The sequence below is a fragment of the Muscardinus avellanarius genome, assembly GCF_963383645.1.
Source record: "Muscardinus avellanarius genome assembly, chromosome: 10".
NCBI lineage: Eukaryota > Metazoa > Chordata > Mammalia > Rodentia > Gliridae > Muscardinus > Muscardinus avellanarius.
The window spans coordinates 5,716,065-5,734,644 of record NC_137796.1 but is presented as its reverse complement, the minus strand read 5'-3'; the positions used below and the strand labels follow the sequence as shown (position 1 = coordinate 5,734,644).

At 47.8% G+C, this 18,580-nt stretch overlaps 1 protein-coding gene across 1 annotated transcript in view; it reads left to right on the top strand.

The window, feature by feature from the left end:
* The window catches only part of HSD17B2 (hydroxysteroid 17-beta dehydrogenase 2), a gene marked incomplete at both ends in the record, with an annotated part of 86,005 nt that continues 67,425 nt past the window's right edge, over positions 1 to 18,580 (top strand). The window contains 2 exons of the mRNA XM_080703461.1: positions 1 to 67; positions 2,672 to 2,739. Coding sequence (XP_080559587.1) covers positions 1 to 67; positions 2,672 to 2,739 — 135 coding nt within the window. The remainder of the gene's footprint in view (positions 68 to 2,671; positions 2,740 to 18,580) is intronic.

The window sequence follows — 18,580 nt, the reverse complement described above, 5'->3', positions numbered from 1 at the left end:
ATGTCGTTGCAGACTCCTGACCTTCGCCTCCAGGACCTGGTCTCAACTGTCCACACGTTGGCCACAGGTACCCTCGGCTCCACACGGACTTTCTCTCCCTTCCCCGAGGATGCCAAGGCCATCCGCGCTTCCTCTTCTCATCTCAGCCTGACTCATGACGCCACCAGGTCTCGCCAGGCTGTGTCTTCTCAAAACTAAGCTCTGTTCAGACATTATTTCCTCAAAGAAGCTTCTGGTGACCTGACAGAGCTCCCCCTTCCCCGGCATGCCGCTGTTTTCTTTGAAGCCCAACTCATTATCTAAGATGCTTTGCTTTTATTTTTTTTTTTTAAGCTCTTTTTCCTAGACTGTAAGGTCCACGAGAACCAAGGCATGTCTTTTTCACTGGGGGTGTCCCCCAAGAGAACCCCGATTATAGTCAATGCGCATAAATATCTGCTGAATTTATAGATGATTATGAAGACCATTAAAATAAATCCAATTTAGTAAAATTGCAACGGGCACAAATTATGCGGGGCCCTGCAGTATCCAACCGTCACTGTTATGTGTGACATTTAATGCTGCTATTTTAACTTAACCTCCTAAAAAGTACAGAGTTATGGAATGAAAAAAAGACCCTGAGCTCCGTGAGACAGAGCTGCCACATTCTAGAGCTGTGATGGAGGGGAGAGGCTTTGCAAACACGCAAAAGATGAGCTGGCTTAGCTCTCTGCCACTGTGAGAGGATGCTGGAGACAAACAACGTGTAGGGAGGAAAAGTTCATTTCAGCTCATGGTTTCAGAGATTTCTGTCTGTCTCAGTCAATGTCCTCACTGCTAGCGCACAAAACCAACTGACCACCACACCGTTTAAAGGAAGCAAGATTTGTTTGTTCACGGTTTCTTGGAGATTCTGGGTTCAGTCCATGTGAGGTCGGGTCATCCAATCTCAGGACATGGCGGTGGGAACAGAGAGGGAGAGAGAGCCAGCCAGGCTCTGCTCTCACATCATGGAGGCAGAAACGCAGAGAGCAAGCAGGCAAGGGGGTTCAAAACACAGCACAGTTCCGAAGGCTACCGCCCCAGGGACCGCATTCTTTCAGCCACACCCCATCTGCCTAGGTGACCACCCAGCAAAACCATTACAATGGGTTTGCCTCCTGAAGAGATGACGGCCCTTAGGACTTAACTATGTCAACCCTGAGCTCTCCAGGGGACCTTCTGTATCTGACCATAACGCTGTCTATGGCAGTTGGCTCCACTGTTTTGGGGCCTGTGGTGAGACAGGCCTCATGGCTGGGGGCAGGCGGTCAAGCCAAGCTGCTCACCCTATGGCAGCCAGAAAGCCAAGAGAGGACAGGGCCGGTCTCAATCCCCTCCAAGGGCACGCCCCCAATGACTCAACTTCCTTTCACTAGGCCCCGCCCCCTAGAGTCTCCACCACCTCCCAGTAGCGCCATAGGATGGTGACCAAGCCTATAGCACGTGAGCCTTTGGGGACATTTAAGATTCAAGTCATAACACAAGGCAAAAAAAAATGAAACAAGTTTATGCTCCATGAGAGGGCTGCAGCTCACTGATGAAGCGTTCGCTTAGCATGGGGGAGGCCCTGGGTTCCATTCCCAGCACCCTCTCCCCAGCCCCAAAAGAGAGTACTGTTCTAAGTTGATACAAACAAAGGATTGCAGGAACACAGAGGTGGGTCTGGGGAGAGGACTCTGATGGGCAGGTCGGGCTAGACATCATGGGACAGTGGGTGCAGAGTCTGGGCCATGGGAGGGTTCGGGCAGGCTGAGCGAGGCAGAGGGTGTTGATAGATGTCGCATACCACAAGTGAAGGGGACGCTCAACACTGATGTGTTGAATGTGCAGGGACTGGGGTGCAAACTGGAGCTACAGAGTGCTGCTGCGCTTTAGGGTGGGGGGACAGCCTGTGTTCCCTTCCGAGGAGCCTAAACTCCGTGCTGTAGACAATAGGAAACCTTTGTAGGTTTCTACGAGGGAACTGGCAGGATCGCCTTGGTCCTTGCTAAGGAGCAAGAGTCCCCTGCAGGAGAGGGAGAGGCTGGGCCAGTCAGAGCGCAGGAAAGATGCCGAGAATCTAACTTGAAGGCTTATCCCTGTGAACTAAACGAGGGTGGGTGGGGGGCAAGAAACCGAATGGGTGTCCCGGCGAAGTTGGAGAAAGGTGGCATTTGTCGAAGCGGAGGGTTTGGGGAATGGTTCATTTGGTTAATAGAGTTGCAATTGACAGGATGCCAGAAGAGAGTTTAAGATATTTTGAATAGCTCTGCAGGAATTCTACTGTAAGGGAATTAAAAAGTGGGAGAGGCCTTTAAGAGCCCAGTTTCAAAAAATCCCCAACAAAAATGCTTCTAATCTTTCTTTGTTTTTAAAATTATACATTCCAGCCCCATCACAAGGCTGGGGTCAGTCTTCGTGGCTCCTGTATGCCTGTGTCCTTGTGAGTCAGGAATGTGTAAGCAGAGATTGTTACTGCTTCAGAAACGTAACTGACGGGACTCATCATTATCTTCCAAACAGGTATAGAGCGATCTGAGGCGAGGTACCTTGCATAACAGGATCAGGAGGGTCAGAAGAGAAAGAGGAGGCAAGACCAGTAATCCAGCAAGACCAGCAGCAAGGAGAGGAAGCTTATCCCCTGAGGGGTGGAACCTTCTCACGTTACCAGTGACTAAGGAAGGGTACCGCAGGGAGCCACCTCCTCCATCCCGGCTGGTCCTCTACATCAAAGAACGGGTACAAATCTCAGTAAACACATTTCTCAGAAAAACCTCACCAAAGCCTCAGGAACGATTAGCCTGAAGGGAGAAGAAAGACCATCGGCAGGTTTCCCTCAGCCAGCCGTCGCTTCTGTTTTATTAATTAGTTCCCATCTGATTTCTTCTTAGGGTCATGCACTCACATCTGCCTTTATAATGGCAGCCGTTTGAAGGCTCTCGGGAAATAGGACCGTGTTTAGTAATTGCTTCCCCTTGGGGCAGGGGAGGGGCGCATCTGACCTGGGCTCTCTTTTTAGCGGAAACAGGTTAAAGATAAGCACATGATCAAGACGCAGGAGTCTTAATTACAAACAAGGGGGAAGAAAGTGAAATTTAAAATCTGCCTGACCTCTTGGTAATGCTGGTGTAAAGTGAGGGTAATAAAAGTTGACACCTCACAGGGAAGTTAGGAAAAGAAACAAATAGAAGATGACCTGGAGCGCTTTGGATTTACAAAGACCTAATTAAGCGCTAAGGATCAGTAAAAGGAGCCTTAGTTTATGCACACAGTTCTTTCATTATTCTTGAACTGTACATTCGAGACCAGAAATCCACTAACGCTCTCGCATTACAGTGCAACGTAGCAATCAAGGTGCCATTAACATTCACCAGGCATGGTGGCGCACGCTTGTCATCCCGGCATTCGGGAGGCTGAGACAGGAGGATCGAGGTTAGCGGACAGCCTCAGCTACTTAGTGAGGCCCTCTGCAACTCAGTGAGACCCTGTTTCAAAATAAAGAATAAAAAATAGGGCTGGGGTGTAGCTCGGAGGTAGAATGCCCCTGGGCTCCATCCCCAATACTGAAAAAAAAAAAAATCACCAATAGAGTTTGGGACAGAATTTAAAACTGCTTTTGTAAAAGTAAAATGTTATTAAATTCCTGGTAAGAAAGATTAAGAATACCTTCTAGGGAATGGGACCCTGTGGTTAGATGTCTTAAGTTTGGGCACATGTACCAAGCAAAAGTCAAAGGTAACCATGTTCTTACTGTGCTACGACCTGGACGCATGTTGACGCTATCTCAGGGCTTCTGAGATGGGGTGGTTCTGATTTTATACATAAAGTGAACATTATTGATTAGCATTTAATCTAATGTGTCAAAGCAATAAAAATTAGAAATCTGGACATAAGGAGACGGATGAAAGGGACGTGAAGAATATAAACAAAAAGGCCAAACACAGCCCCGAGGAGAGTTGACCAAGGATGCTACCGCATTACCTGAGAAGTCAACGCACCCACAACAGACCCGGGTTCTTGTTCAACTTTTCAATGGCACCAGAGGGGCAGCCGTCCTGAATTCAAGGCCTCACCTGAATTTCTGGTCACGCTTGCCACTCAGATCCTCTTTACCTAGATATGTGTTGCACAAAAGGTTCTTATGTTGTCGACAGAAGAAACTGTAATTCTATGACTGACGTTTGCCATGCGTCTCCCCAGCTGCTGTATAGACTGCACATGTGCACAGACCCCTTCTCCAGGACGGCCTGTGGGGACAGGCCGCGTCCGGCAGATGGAGACATAGTCTGCATAGGATGAATATTGTAGGCTTAAAAAAAAACAAAATAAGGCCGGGCGTGGTGGCGCACGCTTGTAATCCCCGCGCTTGGGAGGCCGAGACAGGAGGATCGCACAGGTTCGAAGCCAGCCTCAGCTACTGAGTGAGGCTCTCAGCAACTTAGTGAGACCCTGTTTCCAAATAAAGTATAAAAAAGGTCTGGGAGTATAGCCCGGAGGTAGAAAGCCTCTGGGTTCCACCCCAGTACCACCAAAACAAACAAACAAACAAACAAAATAAGAGCCGGGCATGGTGGCATGCACTTGTAATCCCAGCATTCGGGAGGCTGAGACAGGAGGATGGCAGTTTGCGGCCAGCCTCAGCTATTTAGTGAGGCCCTCTGCAACTCAGTGAGATACTTTTTCAAAATAAAGAATAAAAAGCAGGCTGGGGTGGGGGGGTAGCTCGGAGTTGGAATGCCCCTGGGTTCCATCCCCAGTACCACACACACAAAGAAAACTATGTTTACTAGTGCATGGTAATTATTCATCATAGGGAGGTTTAAAGGGCTACACACATACCTGCACAGCCCTTGGTATGTTTCCTATCACACCCTCCTCCCCGACCCCGTATGTGTTAGTGAGATCAGTAGCGACCCCTTCATATGTGGACACGGCATATTTAAACGTTTTTCCTCCCCAGTGCCCCTTGGTCCTTTCCCGCCTCCATCCCCCAATACCCTTCCATCGTTCTATGGGTCTCCTCATTTAGGGAAAGTCCCTGATGTCTTCTGTTTTCTCTTTAGCTTCCACACATTAGAAAACTATATGCCCCTTGACTGTGAGACTGGTGACCTGACCAAGTCGGATTTTCTCTAGCTCCATCCTTTCCCACACTGCGGTTTCCCCAGTGTCTCTGTCTGCCATACCTTCCAGGAGGGGGAACAACTCTTGGGAGGATACGTCTTCTCCTCTCCAGATCAGCCGGTCGGCCACCTGAACACATCCAGGTAGAATCCCGTGCTGTTGGGTAAGTGCCTACACTTGCCAGGCACTGTGCTGTGCCCCGGCCACAAATGATTTCGCTCGACGCTCATAATAGCTCTCAGAGGCGGGCATTAATTTACAGATGCCATTTTACAGGAAAGAAAACCGAGACTCGGGCACAGGAGTGACTCATCCCAGGTCTACACTAGTCAGTGGTAGAAGAGATTCACACACCCAGTTGCAGCTGACTCTCGGCTCACGGCACAATCGAAGCAACGCCCGGGGGCTGTGCACAGCCCTGACCTCGCACAGTGGGCACCAGTTCACGGTGACCTGATTCCCGCGTGGGACTTCATGGCAAATACATTCTGCAACCTCAGAGGGGCCTCTCTGGTTCCTTGAGGGAAAAGGGGGGCGTGATGGAGAGTCAAGCTTCCGAGGTTAGATATCAGAAAATCTGGGTTCATCTTTTCCCTGTGTGACCCTGGGCGACACATAAAACCTTTCTGGTCTTGCCTCCTCCTCCCTAAAGAGAAAGGAATAGCAACCACGGCTTCGTTCATTATGAATTCTGGGCTGGGCGCTTTAAAGTTTTTCCATTTATGCTTCAGGATAATCTCCTGGCAGTTAATATGATCGTAAGCTTTTCAGAGATGAGGAAAACAGGTCAAAGGCCAGGGTTTAATTTGCTCACAAATTAGGCAGGTCTTAAGTGGCTGAGCTGGTTCCAGGGCATGAAGTCAGGGCTGTCTGGCTCTTAATCACAATGTAGAAAGCCTCACATTGGGGTTGGGACAAAGCCCTGCGCGCTTGGATCATTATCTTACACCTCCGCACCTGGCCCCTTGGTTTTATCACCTACCTACTTACCTACTGCTTTTTTTTTTTTTTTTCAATACGGGGGGATTGAATCCAGAGCATTCTACCTCTGAGTTAAACCTCCAACGCTTTCTGCCCCCTTGACTTTTTTGTTTTTAAACAGGGTCTCATTAGGTTGCTGAGAATCTCTCTAAATTACTGAGGCTGCTCTTGAACCTGTGACCCTCCTGATAAGAGGTGTGTGCCACCATGCCCGGCACCTACTAGGTTTTACTTAAATCAAATACTTACCCTTTTACAATAAATAGTTCACATTAAAGGAAACCTCACATTGCTATTTTAGATGGGGAATCATTGTAATAAAGAGAAGATCACCCTTTCCCCTTAAAGTGTGACAAAATGAAAGATATAACCAGAGTCTGGCAGATATTTCACACAACGCTCTGAGCTTGGGACTTGCTATTTAAAAAGAGAGGCAGGCCAGTTGAACACGGTGGAGCATGCCTGTAATCCTAGTACTTGGGAGGTTAAAACAGGAGAAACTCTGGTTCAAGGACTTCCTCGGCAACTTAGAGACGCCCTCTGCAACTTGGTGAGACGCTATTTCAAAATAAAAAATAAAAAAGGCTGGTAGTGTAGCTTGGAGGTAAATGCTCCTGGGTTCAACCCCCAGTACTACAAATAAATAAGTGAATACATAAAAAAGAAAAGAAAAAAATAAAAAAGAGGTGAGCCAGTGTTTAAAACCTTGGCAACATTTTAGAAGGCCAAGCAGAGCCAGGCTCCTTGGAATCTGAGAGCAGAAAAGATGATTTTCCTCAATACCCAGGTTACTGTTACTCCCTTACAGCCCCCTATGGTTGCCACCTGTCACCCTCAGCTGTCCTCAACCTGCACAGTGAGGGTCCCCACAGGAGGGCAACCGACTTGTGACCCTGGATCACCAACCCTGGCTGCAGACAGCCCACCTCAACTGCACAAGCTGGGTGAGCCCAGGAAGCTCGGGCCATTGGATTAGCCACCTAGAGGCACTTCCGGGCCTCTCTAGGAAGCCTGGAGGTATCAGCATCTCTATGAGGCACAGGCTGCTGGTCCGTCCTCACCTGTGATAGGACAGTAGGTTCTCTCCATGAATCTCCTCAACCTGCCCAGCCCAGTGTCCCTTTCAGGATCACCTCTACTGCTCTGCCTCCTTTCAAGTTCTGCCTTTTACTCTTATGCCGGGTATAGGACTGGTAGAAGGAGCTCAGCACCACCAGTATTGCTTGAATGGATGGATAAATGGATGGATGGATGGATGGATGGGTGGATGGGTGGATGATATGAATAATGGGTGGGGTATTAGATGAGTAAATGAATGGATGGATGGTGAATGAGCTGATGGATAGATGGAGTGATGAAGTCATGGATGGTGGGATAGATGGATGGATGGATGGATGGATGGATGGATGGATGGATGGAATGTATGATGGGTGGAGTATTGGTTGGGTAGATGGGTTTATGGATGGATGGTGAATGGGATGATGGATGGATGGATGGAGTGATGGGTGGATGGATGATGGATGAATGAATGGAGTGATGGATGGATAGATGGGTAGAGGATGACTGGCTAAGGGACAAGGCTCTATAGATGATGGAATAGTCATTCTCCATGTGTCTTTTCAAATCTGTTGTCTCCGAGGTTCCACACGTGAGTGTGCTCACATGTTTTCCTGCTCTCCTGATTTTCTCTGCTTTTTCAGCCCCCCTTGTTCTGGTCACTGATCAGGGACCTAGGACTTAAAAGCCACATGGACAGGGAGGTTGGCATTTTCATTCCAAGGTCGCCTAAGAGGCTCTTCTTCTGTCTCCTCACTAGGAGGGTGGTTGTAGGTAGAGGTGATACTTTATGTACCTCCCCTGGAATGGATGCCTGGCTGGGGAGGATTTCAATTTGGTGGCTCAAAGGATACAGGCTTTGACATCCTGTGCTTCTCTTGCTGATAAAACTGGTACCACATTCAGACTCAGCAAGGCTCTGGTGAATTATGTAATTTACTGCTCCGTTTTCACCAAGGACACAAAGTCACAGGGACAAATTTAAGCCCTGGGAAACAAAAATGAACAACGTTCAGGTGAAGAGGGCCAAGTCCCCGGCACTGGCCTCTCGGAGAGGACTTGGCTCTCTTGCCTGTCCCATTCTCAGTTTTAGTCCAGCCATACGTTTTAGGAGACTGAGTTAAGGTTGCGTCACGTGTTCTTAAGGGATGGTCTTGCCGTGGTTCCTCACAATACGCAAAGATGAGGAGAGGAAGAATACTCAGGAGATGGGAGACCAGCTATAAGCTCTTGAGACCAGCAGCCGAGATGACTCCCCCATCCCCAAGGGTGCAAAACAAGAAGACAGATTTCCTGTGGGCGATTCCAGGACCCTCTAAGGGATACCCAGATTTACTGTTGATAAACACGAGAAGTGGTGAATTTAAGTGTTAATAGTTTTGTGTCACCTAGGACTCTTTCCAAATATAAACACTCACGTGTTAAAGGAAAATCACACACTTTGTAATTGCGTCCTTAATTTCCACTGCAATTTGGTGAGTTGGCTTCGTAAAAGTCTGAACAAGAAACTAAGATAGAAATGACTCAAGAAATTGGCCTCAGTATGACTCTATATGCCAATGTTTATCTTGTCCCCGCCACGCCCTGTAATACACCCAGACAGTAGGCGCATTTGCTGGCAGCCATCTTTAAGCTGTACAGCACTTCGTGTCTCCACAAAGCACTCTCACACCTATTAGCTCGTCAAATCCTCACGGGTACTGATGTTAAGGTTCTCGGGTTTCCAGTAGTAGAGTTGCTTTAGCTGACATAAAATCTGAAAGTGCAACTTTTAGAACCTCAGAAAGACTTGAACAACTGTATGTACTTAGGGGAAGCAATGATGGCTTCCACAATAGAAAGCCCTGGAATCTCAGTGGTTTTGTGCAAGAAATGCGTTTCTCATTAGCATCACATCGCAGTCGAATGCAGCCTGCAGGGAAGCAGAGTTCCCTGCTCCCCGCAGTCACTCAAGGGCCCAGGCTGCCTTCTCTTGCTCTGCCCCCATTTGCACCGTGAGGCCTCCATCCTCTCTGCAGAAGAGGAAGAACAACCTTGACTTTCCCCCAGACTCCTATTTAAAGTCTTGAGGTCCTTCAATCCCCCTGCAGCCTTTTCCTCTCCTGAGATTATGTTTGCACATTACTACACTGAAAGCCCTGGGGAAGGGAGACTTTATTATTTTAGGAGACCTGCTTTATTGATAGGGCATCCCCTGTTACAGTGTCTGGCATAGACAGAGAAGTTTTCTTTTTTCTTTTCTGTAATTGCTGAATGAATGAACAGGTGGATAAATGTCGTGTCTCTGGTTGTGCCTGTTCAAAACCCTAAGTTTGTGCTGGGTGTGTTGGTACACGCCCGTCATCCCAGTACTTGGGAGGCTGAGGCAGGAGGATCGTAGATTCCAGGCCAGACACAGCAAATCAGTGAGACCCTGCTTTAAAATGAAAACATAAGCCGGGCGTGGCGGCACATGCTTGTAATCCCAGCATTTGAGAGGCTGAGACAGGAGGATTGCGGTTTGCGGCCAGCCTCAGCTACTTAGCGCGGCCCTTTGCAACTCAGTGAGACCCTGTTTCAAAATAAGGAATAAAAAGTAGGGCTAGCTGGGCGTGGTGGCGCACGCTTGTAATCCCCACACTTGGGAGGCAGACTCAGGAGGATCGCGCAGGTTCAAAGCCAGCTGTGCTGGCTGAAGAGACCCTGTTTCCAAATTAAAAAAATATATAAAATAGGTCTGGGAGTGTATCCCGGAGGTAGAAGGAAACCCAGTACCACACACACACACACACACAAAAATAAAACCACAAACACACACATACACAAACCCAAAACAACAACAAAAAAGTAGGGCTAGGGTGTAGCTCAGAGGTAGAATGCCCCTGGGTTCCATCCCCAGTACCGCAAAACAAAAACAAAAACAAAACAAAAACAAAAACAAACCAAAATCCAAAAAAAGAAAACATAAAAAGGGCTGGGGGTACAGCTTGGAGGTAGGATGCCCCTGGGTTCAATCCCCAATATCCCCCCCTAAATAACGCATCTCAATGGTAGAATGTTTCTGCATTCAATTCCCAGTACTACTCGCACACACTAAATAAACAAACAAATGCCCAAGTTTGTTCATGACGCCTTCTTTTGGGTCAGAAATTACCTCTACGTTAGTCGGCTATGACAGAAAGGTACAAAAACAACAAGTAGTGACCCACCGCTATACATCTGCACAGTTTCTAAAGAGAGGTAATTATATCACGAGTGTGGCAGACACCCCCAAATCTGGCTAAACCAAAGTGTGGGCCAGTAACTGACAGCATCACCCTGGAGTTCATTAGAAATACTAAATCTTGGGTTTGGCCGACTCTAGACCTAATAAATAAAAATCTGCATTTAAGCAACACCCCCAGGTAATTCCCATGTACAATAAAGGTTGAGACACCCTGCCTTGGGATTGCCATGACTTTGGCAGCACCACGACTCTGAGATGGGAAGAGGGTCCTTATAATATTTCCACATTACCCCTAAAAGCCAACTAAAGTGACTTGGCCAAGGTCGCAGAACAAATAAATGACAGGGTTGGGATTAAAAGCCAAGGCTTCTGGCCTGTCTACACTCTGTCCTCTTTGTACTCTGTGCATCTAGCTCCTGGATATGCTCATTTTCTCCCGCTAATAAGAAAAAAATTAAAGGGAGAATAAATAGAGGGAAAAATATCAAGTGACGTTTAAATGGCGGTTAATAATTTCAAGAATTGATTTGTTTTAGAAAGGGAAACGGCCATTTATTACATACAGTGTGCTGGGGAAAATGTTTCCCCCATTACATATTAAAGAACTATCCAAGGAACATAATGAATGTTTATATTTCATTTATTCGGCGATTAAGCATCTTAACATTCTTTTCTAAGCATCTGCAGCGCTTATTAAGAGTTATCAAACATCCTATTGGGGTCAATGGTGTTTTTCTTCTTTTTTACCTCTTAAAAGCTCTTGAAATCTCTTTTTGTTAGTACTCGTGCCTTTCTTAGTACTGCTTAGGCCAAGTGTTTAAACAGCGCCGACTGAAACCACACGCTCTTCCAGGCGTCGTGGTCAAGGGCCGTCTGTTCAGGCCACAAGCCTTTGATGCTGTCCTAGGACAGGAAGAGCCCCCAGTCGCTCAGGTGATGCCCTCCACTTTAGTGTTTTCGGGAATTCAGGAACATGGAGACGCCAACGATGTTAATTTGGTATCTTTGAGTTGCAAATCTTAGAGATTTACCCCAGTTTAGGAATGATTGGCTCCTGTCATTGGAAACCCAAAAGATGACTTTAGCCCCAAGGTCTCAAACACCTTCCGCCCTCTATTTCCCCACCTCTTAGCTCAACATGCTGCGGTCTGGCTGTTCCTCTCCCTGTGCCAGCTGGAAGAGATTTTAATACATTTAATTTTATGATATGTATTAAGATTAATTGTTAATTATTATTTAATTTTAATTTTGAAACAGGGTCTTGCTAAGTTGCTGAGGCTGGCCTTGAAACTGTGATCTTCCTGTCTCAGCCTCCCAAGTACTGGGATTATAGGTGTGTGCCACCATAATAATAATAAAATAATAATAATATTTTTTCTGTCCTCAGTTCTTTTAGAAAGACATCGTCTAACTGCTGGATCCAGTAAAAGTCCCACCCAGGGAAGATTTGAATAGTTGTGGGTCATGTGACCACCTCTTCACCAATCACTGTAGCCGGGAGGTGACGTAGTCTGCTTGATGGAGACTGAATTATTATGCACCCCAGGAGAATGCATCGGCTCCCTACTGCAACTATAATAAATTACTATAAGCCTGGGGGCTTAGAACCACACACACATTTATTCTCTTACAGTTGGGGAGGGCAAAAATTGGGGATCACTTTCACTGAGCAGAAGTCAAGATGGTGGCCTGGCTCTCTATGAAGGAATCAGAGGAGAACAGGTTTTCTTGCCTCTTACAGATTCTAGAGCTGCGTTCGTCGCGTCCCTTGGCTCACAGCCCCTTCCTCCGCCAACTCAGTAGCAGAGGAGCTGGAGATCACTGCCGTCATTACCACAAAGCCTTTTCTCTCTTCTGAGTTTAATCTCCCTTTATCTGTCTCTTACAAAGATGCTTGTGAGTACATTTCGGGACATGCAAATAATCTAAGGTAATTTTCCATCTCAAGATTCTTAATCGCATCTCCCAAGTCCCTTTTGCCATGTGAGATAATATTCATAGGTTCCAGGGACTAGGATATACCTATCTTTGAGGGCTACTATTCAGCCTACGACAGGTAGGATTCAGTCCCACCCAACCATTAGACAGGAAAGGATTATTATAAAAAATGTTAGATGTTGAGAGGCATGGTGGTACATACATCTGGTTCCTATTTGTTTTTTATTTCGAGACAGTCTCACTAAATTTCAGAGGGCCTCGATAAATTGCTGAGGCTGGCCTTGAACCTGTGATCCTCCTGTCTTAGCCTCCCAAGTACTGGGATTACAAGCATGTGCCACCATGCCTGGCCTCTATTTTGTTTTGAAATAGTCCCACTAAATTTCAGAGGGGTGTGTGTGTGTGTGTGTGTGTGTGTGTATGTATATATGTATGTATGTGTATATATGTATATATGTATATATGTATATATGTATATATGTATATATACTAGGGATTGAACCCAGGGGCATTCTACCTCTGAGATAAAACTCAGCCCTATTTTTGTTTTATTTGGAAACAGAGTCTCACTGAGTTGGGAAGGGACTTGCTAATTTGCTGAGGCTGGCCTTGAACCTGTGATCCTACTGTCTCAGCTTCCCAAGTACTGGGATTACAAGTGTGTGCCACCACACCCAGCTAAGCATCTTAAGTACTAGGACAATACAGCAAGAGGTAGGATAGTCCCAGGAATGACCGCTGCAGGGGTTCTATTTACCATCCAGGTTCTATTTACCATCCAGGTTCTATTTACCATTCAGGTTCTATTGATCATCCAGGTTCTATTTACCATCCAGGTTCTATTTACCATCCAGGTTCTCTCATCTCCTGGTGCTCTGCAGCAATCCACATAGAAAAGCTGCTAACCGCACTCTCCAGGAGACATGGGCTCCAGGAGCCCGCTTCTCTTGAACCTCCTGAGAAAATAAAGCACAAGCCCCTGATCCTGCCTGCCCATGTGCAGAACCTTCCCCTGGGAGGGAGGGAGAGGAATGTCTGAAGAAGCCCCCATGTGATTGGATTTGTGAGCGAGAACTACTATATCTTAGTTCAAGTCCCCCCTGAAACAGACCTAGAAACAAGGATTCAAGTGCAAGTCCTTTCTTTTGGAGGAGATCCCAAGAAATACCACAGGACGGTGGGGCCGTAGGCCAGGGAAGGGAAGGCAGCTCATTATCACCAGTTGTTACCTGCTTCAACCGGCTCTGTTCCGGGGAGGCTCTAGAACGCAGTGTCCACATGGCTCGTAACAGTTTTCCTACCTGAGGAATAAGAGCATCGCTACTTGATCACTAATTCAGTGTGGTCAGTGCTTTGTTGTTATTGTTGAGGGTAGGTGAATGTGTGTGTGTGTGTGTGTGTGTGTGTGTGTGTGTGTGTGTGTTGTATTCATTATTACCTCTTCTTTTTTTTTTTTTTCCTTTGGTATGGTCCTGGGGATGGGACCCAGGGGCAGTCTACCTCTGAGCTATACCCCCAGCCGTATTTTATTTTATTTTTCTGCAGTACTGGGGATAGAACCCAGGGGCTTTCTACCTCCGTGATACACCCCCAGTCCTTTTTTTTATTCTTTATTTTGAAACAAGTTCTCACTAAGTTGTAAAGGGCCTCACTAAGTAACTGAGGCTGGCTACGAGCTGCGATCCTCCTATCTCAGCCTCCCAAGTACTTGTATTATAAGCATGAGCCACCATGCCTGGTTTCTATTTTATTTTTAATTTGAAACGGTCTCACTAAATTTTAGAGGGCCTAAGTTGCTGAAGCTGGCCTTGAACCTGCGATCCTCCTGTCTCAGTTTCCCAAGTACTGACATTGCAGGCAAGCACCACCATGTCCGGCTCTTGCCATCACTTCTGATCGTCCCAAAGCGATGCCCTGGAATGTGGGTGCCGGCACTTGGAATCTGGGCAGGCAGGCGCTGATGTGATAGCCTCTGCCACGGTGTGCCCTGTCCTGGTGGTTTCCTGGGGCCCAGCGCCTGCTGAGGAAGTGCCATGGGGGGCGAATCCTAAAGCCCCAGGATGAGTTTGTCCAAAGAGAAGCAAGGAGAATTTTGGTGAAAGCAATGGACCAGGACAGGGAGTCCGGGCAGGGCTGGAGGAATGGACAGGTGCGGGCTGTGTCTGCGATACGGGGAGAGGAGACGCTATTTTGTACCACGTATGGAATAATTAATCAGAAGGGAAGTCCTCCTGCGGGGACTGTTCAGTAGGGCAGAGAAAGACAGACGTAGTCTAGAGGAAATATTCCCTGCATGCCACGTTCCTCCATTTCCTGCTACAACCTCTGTCTTTGTTCCTGCTCCTATAACAAAGTCCTAGGTATGAGTAAACACAATGTAAGCAGAAATCACTGACCGCTCCCAGTTCTGGGGGCTGGAAGGCTGAGGCCAGAGGCCATCCTGGCACCCCAACCTGCCATGGAGCCCCGGGTTTACAGACACTGGCTTCTCTGTGGGTCTTAAGTGGCAGAAGAAGTACGGACTAGCTCTCTGGTCCTGTAAGAGCCTCAGTTCTGCTCATGAGGGCTGTACCCCATGACCTAATTAACCCCTAAGCCTGACCTAACCAACCTTCACCCTTTGCAAAAAAAAAAACCTGGCCCTGCAGTCGGAATCCTGAGCCAAGGGAAGGGGAAGGTTTCCGCATCCCCCGCGGTCCCCCGCTGGGCAGTGCAAGTTTCATTCACTCTCGATCCAGATCAAGATGGCGTGCGTGCATAAAACTTGTGCAGGGAAAGTGGTGCCAGCATCATTCATAACAGCGCCAGTGTGGAAACAACCCCGACAGCCCATTGACTGATGGAGGGATCAATTGAATGCCTTATGCCCACACAATGGAATATGATTCAGTCATAAAACGCATCGAAATTCCAGTGCGTGTTACAACAGAGACGAAGTGTGAAGACATCGTGTTCGTGTTTTCACTAGCCAGTTTCAGGGGAAGCTGAACACAAAAGGCCACATACCGGGTGACTTCATTTAGAGAAAATGTCCAGAAGAGGCAAATCCACAGAGACAGAAAGCTAGTTGGTGGTCGCTGGCAGCTAAGGGTGACTTGGGGAGTGATGTGCGGGGTGGAATGTGTCCAGAGTTTCTTTTGGGGGTGATAAAATGTGGAAATAGCCGGGCGTGGTGGCGCACGCTTGTAATCCTCGCACTTGGGAGGCGGAGACAGGAGGATCGCGAGTGTTCAAAGCCAGCTGCGCTGACTTAAGAGACCCTGTTTCCGAATAAAAATGTAAAAAGTAGGTGTCTGGGAGTGTAGCCCAGAAGTGGAAGGGTTTCTAGGAACCCCAATGCCACAAAAAAAAGTAGAAATAGTTGCATAACTCTGTGAATACAGAAAGCCACTCATCTGAACTTCTTCCGTGGGTGTGTAATTGTATGATATGTGGATTATATTGCAATAAATCTTTCATGAAGAAAAGATCACACCTGCATGATGTTCTTCAATGTCATTTGAATCGCAAAACAAAGGTGGCCTTTCACCTTGGCTGTCCCCCCCAAAGTGCGTGAGGGGTGCCCAAAATGGACAGGGGCCAAGGTTTAGGAGCCACCGCCTTAGAAAAATAAGCGTGATTCTCTTGTTCCATTACCTCACAATGCCGACTTCGCCCCTGGGGCCCTCCACTCACCTTTTCCGTTCCCAGGGTGAGGAGAAAATAAAAATGTGTGTGTGTGTGTGTGTGTGTGTGTGTGTGTGTGTGTGTGTGTGTATCTCAGGAGGCAGAGGGAGGGCTTGAATAATAAGTGGTTCCCAATTAGCCGCATTGAGCACTGAGAGTCGACTGGTATTAATTTTCATGATCAAATTACTCCATTTTGTCTCTCTGACTGCGAGGATAATTTTATGCCAGGGTTATTTTAGTCACTCTAATTATGCACGCATCAATATTTAGCGGGTGTTTACCTAACCCACAGCGTACCCAGAGGCTTTTAGGTTGCTTCCTTAGACAGCGCTGGCACACAGTATCGTGTTCATGGGGGTGCCCGGCGCAGAGACACCCTGACTTCACAGCCGGCTATGTGAGGGAAGCAAGGCGGAAGTGACTCCAAGGCGTGTGCAGAAGAAAGAGACAGGGCTGAGGGCTACACGCTCAGGACGGGATGCTAACTGCAGTCCTGGAACAGATGTTTTGTTAGGGATTCAGTTATGCAAGGCACGTAAAAACCCACCTCACAGCGACACCTCCCTGTTCGCAATGGCTCCTTCCTCTCGGTCCTGTGTTTGAACCCGTGGTCCCCAGGGCCACCGCGGGGCTCTCCTCTCCTGCTGTCCTTCCTCCTGGAACCGCCCCGCCCACGCGCTGCCGCCTTCCCACCTTTGGCTCCTTTTCCAGTTCCTAATTGGGTAAAACCCAGAATCCATCTTCAGCCTTTTATCCTGCCATATCTATATCCTTTCCCTGAAAGCCCTTCACTCCCTCGGTTTCTTTCAACTTGGCCTTGGGCTGACAACTCCCAACTCCATAGGAACGTGACACCCAGAAGTGTTGGAAGGGTCCCCAATGTTCAGAAATGGGTTCTTCCCCTCCAACAGCACCTGACGTTCTGTTCCTCATCTCCTCCTCCTCCTCCTCCTCCTCCTCCTCCTCCTCCTCCTCCTCCTCCTCCGCCTCTTCCTCCTCCTCCTCCTGCTCCTCCATCTTTCTTCTCTGTCTCCTTTCAGTACTGGAGATTGAACCCATGGATATTCGGTTCTTTGTCCTCCTCCTCCTCCTCCTCCTCTTCCTCCTCCTCCTCCTACTCCTCCTCCTCCTCCTCCTCCTCCTCTTCCTTCTCCTTCTGGTACAGGGAATTTAACCTATGGACATTCTACCTCTGTGCTACACCTCCAGCCCTTTTGATTTTCTTTTCTGAAACAGTGTTTTGCTGGTTGTAGAATGCCTCACTAAGTTTCTGAGGCTGTCCTCGAACCTGCAATCCTCCTGTGTCAGCCTCCTAAGTATTGGAATTGCAGCCCTTCGCCACCACCCCCGGCTTTGAGTGCACCATTTTGACACCCTCTTCTTTTCCTTTGCTCTCAGATTAGTTTACTCTCTTTTTGCAAAGCCTCTTAGATTCTTTGTCTCTTTCCAGCCCCTCTGCCATCTGTCTGATTTCCTAATGGCCTCCTAATGGCAGTAATACCCCATTAGGAGTGTCAGCAAGTTTATGTTGACAAGCTGCAGGGCTAAAGGCGCTCTTAGGTGACCTGCTCTGAGGCGGAAGCACGGGGCTGATGAGGCCGTCTTCCACTCCCAGGGACCGAGACACCTCACCCTGCGGGACTCCCCGAGTCCTGTGGACTGAGATGAAGCCAAGATAGAGCCTTGGGCAACCAGAAATGGGCAACCAGCAGAGAGCTTGGGGAACAGAGGGACAGGGGCCTCGGGAATATGGAAGAAAAAGGAGAGAAAACACCTGTGGAGAGGTGGGTGCCCCTGTGGCGTGGCTGGAGATCACTGAGGTACCATGGGAAGTGGATGGGGAGAGGGGTGGGCAGAGCAGGGAAAGAAAGTAATTCTAGAATCTTCTCTGTGGATGCAAGGCTTGGCACACTGCGCTAATTTAGATGTTATAAGTTCTTCTGGATTGCAAACAAGTGTCCCCATTTACCATAGCGCTGGTAATTGCTCATATGTTGGATTGAGGGAGGGGATTGCATACATATGGCACATAACTAGAGTTCATAGGCCGGAGCAGGACATTTGGGGCAAAAGTCTCAACCCTTTCTTATACCCCAGAGAGTCTAGATCCTGGGAGTCTGTGTCAACATCAACATCATCACCATCAACAACAACAAAAAGAGTCACTGATAAAGATCGGGCGCCTTGTGTTTTATATGATCAGAGATGAGCACAGCTTCTGACCAGCATGGGTAAGCCTGAGAAAACCATAGCGTGGTGTAAATCAGCTCTGACCCAAGATAGGATTGGGCTAGTTGACCCGAGTCAGTGCAAGCCTTGGTAAGGGAGGCAGTTAAAACGGGAGTACTAGTCGGGCGTGGTGGCGCAGGCTTGTAATCCCTGAAATTGGGAGGCTGAGACAGGAGGATCGCGGTTCACGGCCAGCCTCAGCTACTTAATGAGGCCCTTTGCAACTCAGTGAGACCCTGTTTCAAAATAAAGAATAAAAAATAAAACTGAGGGTGTAGCTTGGAGGTAGAATGCCCTGGGTTCCATCCCCGGTACTGGAAAAAAAAAAAAAAAAACCCAAACACAAAACAAACAAAAAGCCTAGAAATACTAGGTAGT